Here is a 4573-nt window from a genome sequence, read left to right on the forward strand (position 1 = left end):
GCGAGGGGAAGTGTTCCTATTATTTGCGGAAATTCCTTGAGTATTTTAGAAAACTCAGAGGAAGATTTAATCGTATTAATCGAATGTATCGGGGCTGGTTTTTTAATCGCGAGGGTATATAATTTAGTAGTGGAATCTATAAGACGTCGTCGTTTTAAATCTACTATTAACCCGTAATGCGATAATAAGTCGGCGCCAATGATGGGGTACGGAACCGCGGCAATGCAAAAATTCCATCGAATTGGTCGTCTTAAACCGAGGTCAAGCTCACGAAGAGATTCCCCGAACGTGTCGATACGCGTATCATTTGCTGCGAAGAACTTTAATTCGGAAGGCTTTCCCTTGATCTTATCGATAGCGGGTACAAGAGAGATATCCGCGCCTGTATCGACAAGGAACATTTGGCCACTGGTACGATCACGGACGTGGAGGCGGTTAGAAATTTGAAGGCCCTTGCCGACCGTCTCCGAACGGAAAGGCTGTTTTAGTTTTTTGGATTTTTCACGGAGCGGGAGTTGGATCGCGAATGCGAATTAAGTGTTTTTCCCAGCTTTTCCAGCTTCTCCATTCTTTCGATGAATTGTTGAATCTCGGTTTTTGCGGGAGGGGGTGTATTCCCCTTGTTTACGGCGGACGCGTAAGACTCGCCTCCGATATTGCTCTCAGCCATTCGGTCGGCGGCCTCGGCTAGACGGTTGAGGTCGGTAACGTCGACTAAAGCTACAAGGATCGCGCGGTGTTTGGGTGGTAGATGATCCAAAAAAATTGATTTTATTACACTATCATCTATGTTCCCGTCATTAAGACTGCGCAGTCGACTAAGGATTAACGAAGGTTTTCCGTCGGTCCCGACTTGTCCCGTTAAAAGTTTTCGCAATTTTGTTTCGACCGAAGGTGCGTATGCCGCAATAATTCGAGCTTTAATCTGCTCATAAATATCCGTTGGGGAAGGGTTTAAAGTAATTATGTCCTTTACGTATCCCAATACTTCGACATCGAGTGCAGCGAGTACGGTATCGGCTTTAGTGGACTCTGTAGTGATCCTAGAATTTCTCATGAGAATCTCAGCCTGGATGAACCACAATTCTGGGTCAACTTGTGAAAACGGGGGGAGCTTGGGAACCCATAGGTTATCTATACACGGAATTAAAATATTATTATCAATCGCGTTCGAGGTGACTGTATCGGGGCCCTGAGCGTTTAGCTGGGCTTCCGCTGCCTCTGCGCGGGTTTGAAGAGCCGCGTCCGACATTGTTTTAAATTTATAGTAAGCTACTAGCAAAATGAGAGCAATAAACAGCATAAACAACATGAGCGTTAAATAATATAAGCGACATAGGCGTTAAACGATATAAACGACATAAGTGTTAAGAAATGACGGCGCGAGGCGGATTACTATCTTTCGTTTAATTACTGTAGTCTGGGTAGAATCCAAAACCCCGGTGACGATGGGACCCAAGGCGCCGGAGATGTTGGCTTCACGCATTACATGTCTCAACGACGACGGAATCCAAGGCGCCAGTGTCGTTGGCTTCACGCAATCAAATCGATGAGGCGACAGCGACAATGTCAATCCGTGGCATCGGCGAAGAAAAGCCGGTCGCACACCATCAGGAGAAAACGGTAACGGCGGCGGCGGAGAAGGGCCAGACGCACACCAGGGGATGGTCGTGGTAACAAGACGGCAGAACCGCTGAGGCCACCCAGGCGCCGGTGGGGTCTCACGTGCACGCCTCGTGCCTCGTGCAAAAAGCGCGGCAAGAAAAATGGACGCCCGAAAAATGTTTCGGCGCGGCAAGGCTGGCTGGCCGCAGCGTGGGCAACTAACAGCCAGGGACGCGGGCATAGGAATGTACCTTGCGTTTGCGGGTAATTCGATCCGCTACTTCTGCGTCCGTTCCTCGGGGAAGATTGGTCCACACGAGGATTTATCTCTGACTCGGGCTTCCGGTAGCGATTTGTGCAAGAACCGTTGCATGTTTTTCAGTCAGGGTCACCAATGTAGGAATTCAGTACCACAGGAGGTCGATATGCCTCCGGGTGTCGGCCTACTACCGACGTCTTGACGAGAGGTATCGAGGAATAATTGCACACTCGATTACTGCTGATAAAATAATACTTAATTGCAGACCACGCAACAGCCACGAGAGTCAGTACAATTCTAACGGTCGTCGTAACTCAGTTCTGCCAACCTCGTAACTCTCAACCCTCTTGCTAGCCAGGAGAGGGGGCTGACCAATCGGGAGGGAGACAGATATGCTGCTCCCTACAATTCCCCGGACCCGGTACGCGCGTCCATGAGATGGGCGCCGAGAAAATACTAAGTTCCCAGAAAAACCATCTTCTCCAGGAACAAAGAGGTCGAGACGTCTTCCGAGGACCTGGGACACAGCCCCAGGGGGTTCGCATCATGACCCGGTGAAGTCCCCGGAAAACGCATCTTCTCCAGGGAGAGAGAAATCCGACGGACTCGCCAGGACCGGAGGAACCTCTCCAGGGGGTCGGCGCCAATGTCCGGCGAAATCCCGGCGAAACGCATTTTCGCCAGGAACTCAGCCATGCGATCGTCTCACCAGGACCTGGGACACCCTCCCAGGGGGTCGGCGTCTAGGTCAGACAAGTTCCCCGGGAAACGCATCTTCCCCGGGAACAAACAACGGAATCCGTCACGAGAGGTCCTGGGACACCCGCCTAGGGGGTCGACGTCGTGCTCCGACGAGATCCCCGGGAAACGCATCATCTCCAGGAACAGTGGCCCGGATGGGTAATACCAGCTCCCGAGAAACCCAGCCAGAGGGTCGGCGTCAACGGCCGACGACACCGACGTCACCCGGACGTCGTCTACAGGAAAAACACCCAAATTCACCATCAGGGGCAGCTCCGAGAAGGTGCGCAAGGGTGGACGTCGTCCGCGTCGAGAAATTTCCGCAAGTGGAGACCTGGTGCAGCGGTGCCAAGGAAGGAAGGTTCTCGCACTGCGTTGCGCGTGGAAATTTCCACGGGAACCTTCTAGAACGGGCATAAGTGAGAGATGCGCAAAAGGACATGCGAGAGGGTAGTGAAAATCACCGACGTATATTTAGCAAATAAATTAAAAATTATTGAAAATTAACTAACCCAATCGTTTGGAAATCATTTGGAGATATTTGGAAAAAACTTTTCAGAGTTTGGAAAACCATACATTAATCACAATTAATTAAAATCAATTAAGCGTATAATTAGCAGAAAGCATTTAAAACATATTTTTTTTAATCCAATCGCTCCAGAATCATTTGGATAATGTGTCCATATAATTTTTATTATTTGGAAAACAACTGTATTCTAATAAAAATTAATTAAAAGTCAATATTTCGTTGTAATGTCTGCACTATAGTGCAATAAAGTGCACATACTTCTCAGTTGACGACGAGTGGCAAGACTGGCAAGAAATCAGCAACCTAACCTACAGTTAGCTCATAAACCTACAGTGGATTCATGGTGGATTCTTGCTGGCGATTTTAATTCACAGTCCCGTTCTCAATGAATTCAGATTAACGTAAGTAATTGCGCGATATAACAAGTACATATTCTCATCCCGATATCTCGTTATTCATACTCGTGTTTATACTTTTTCTGCTCGATTTCCGAGCTACTCTTACAACTATGAATATTAATCATTATTTTCTAATTTTCCCATTGTTTTAATTTGTTGTAATGTTTTTTTAAATGCATTAATGCAGCACGCAATTATTTCTGAGTGAAATAATAAGTACCAAAATTAAAAGGAAGGCTACGGACTTTCATGGAATCCGAATCTCAATGGATATTTACTTAGCGCATCTGATGATCACACAATTTGTTCGTGGGATATTAATGCCACACCGAAGGAAAATCGTGTTATCGATGCGAAAACTATATTTACAGGGCACACAGCCGTGGTCGAAAACGTCGCTTGGCATCTGCTACATGAATTATTATTTGGTTCGGTTGCTGACGATCAAAAACTTATTATCTGGGACACCAGGTAATTGTTATCTTTATCAATAATACAATTAATAAATTTTTAATTAATTTTTAGGTAGATTATATTTATTTTAAGAGCCATTTGAGAGTACAGATTTAAGCTTAAGACAAAAATATTCATAAACTTAGTTTGTAATAAAAAATTGAGAGAGCAATATTCTCTGTTAATTTATAAAATTAGCATTTTGTCAATATAATTAATATTAATGTCACTAAGATTACAATTGTTTAATGTAACGTATTGCGAAACGCATTGAAGTATATTATATCGTTAAATTTTTTATACTTTCGTTTTCAAAACATATAACTTCCATAAAAAAATTATGCCGAAATAAGCATATATACCTTAGTTAAAGGCAGATCTGTAATTGGAGCCTTGCAAAGTAAATTTTTACTTGTCATAACTTTTTGATATGTATGGATTTCTAAGGATTCTACAGTTAAAAAAAAATTCATAAGACGTTCGTCGGGATCTAGGTTCAATACCAAAGTGCGCACAAAGACGTTTAATTGTTTTGTATCTGAAATATTTACGATAAATAATACCAATGTTCAGTGGGGTCCAATGTGA

General features: G+C 44.7%; 1 protein-coding gene across 1 annotated transcript; it reads right to left on the reverse strand.

Moving 5' to 3' along the window:
* Positions 1 to 484: 484 nt before the first annotated feature.
* On the reverse strand, positions 485 to 1252 carry LOC112459384. Its single transcript, XM_025023450.1, has one exon. It carries the CDS (start codon positions 1250 to 1252, stop codon positions 485 to 487), a length of 768 nt encoding a protein of 255 aa, XP_024879218.1.
* Positions 1253 to 4573: the final 3321 nt, after the last annotated feature.

The sequence above is a fragment of the Temnothorax curvispinosus genome, unplaced genomic scaffold (assembly GCF_003070985.1).
Source record: "Temnothorax curvispinosus isolate PA1 unplaced genomic scaffold, ASM307098v1 QBEX01009787.1, whole genome shotgun sequence".
Lineage (NCBI taxonomy): Eukaryota > Metazoa > Arthropoda > Insecta > Hymenoptera > Formicidae > Temnothorax > Temnothorax curvispinosus.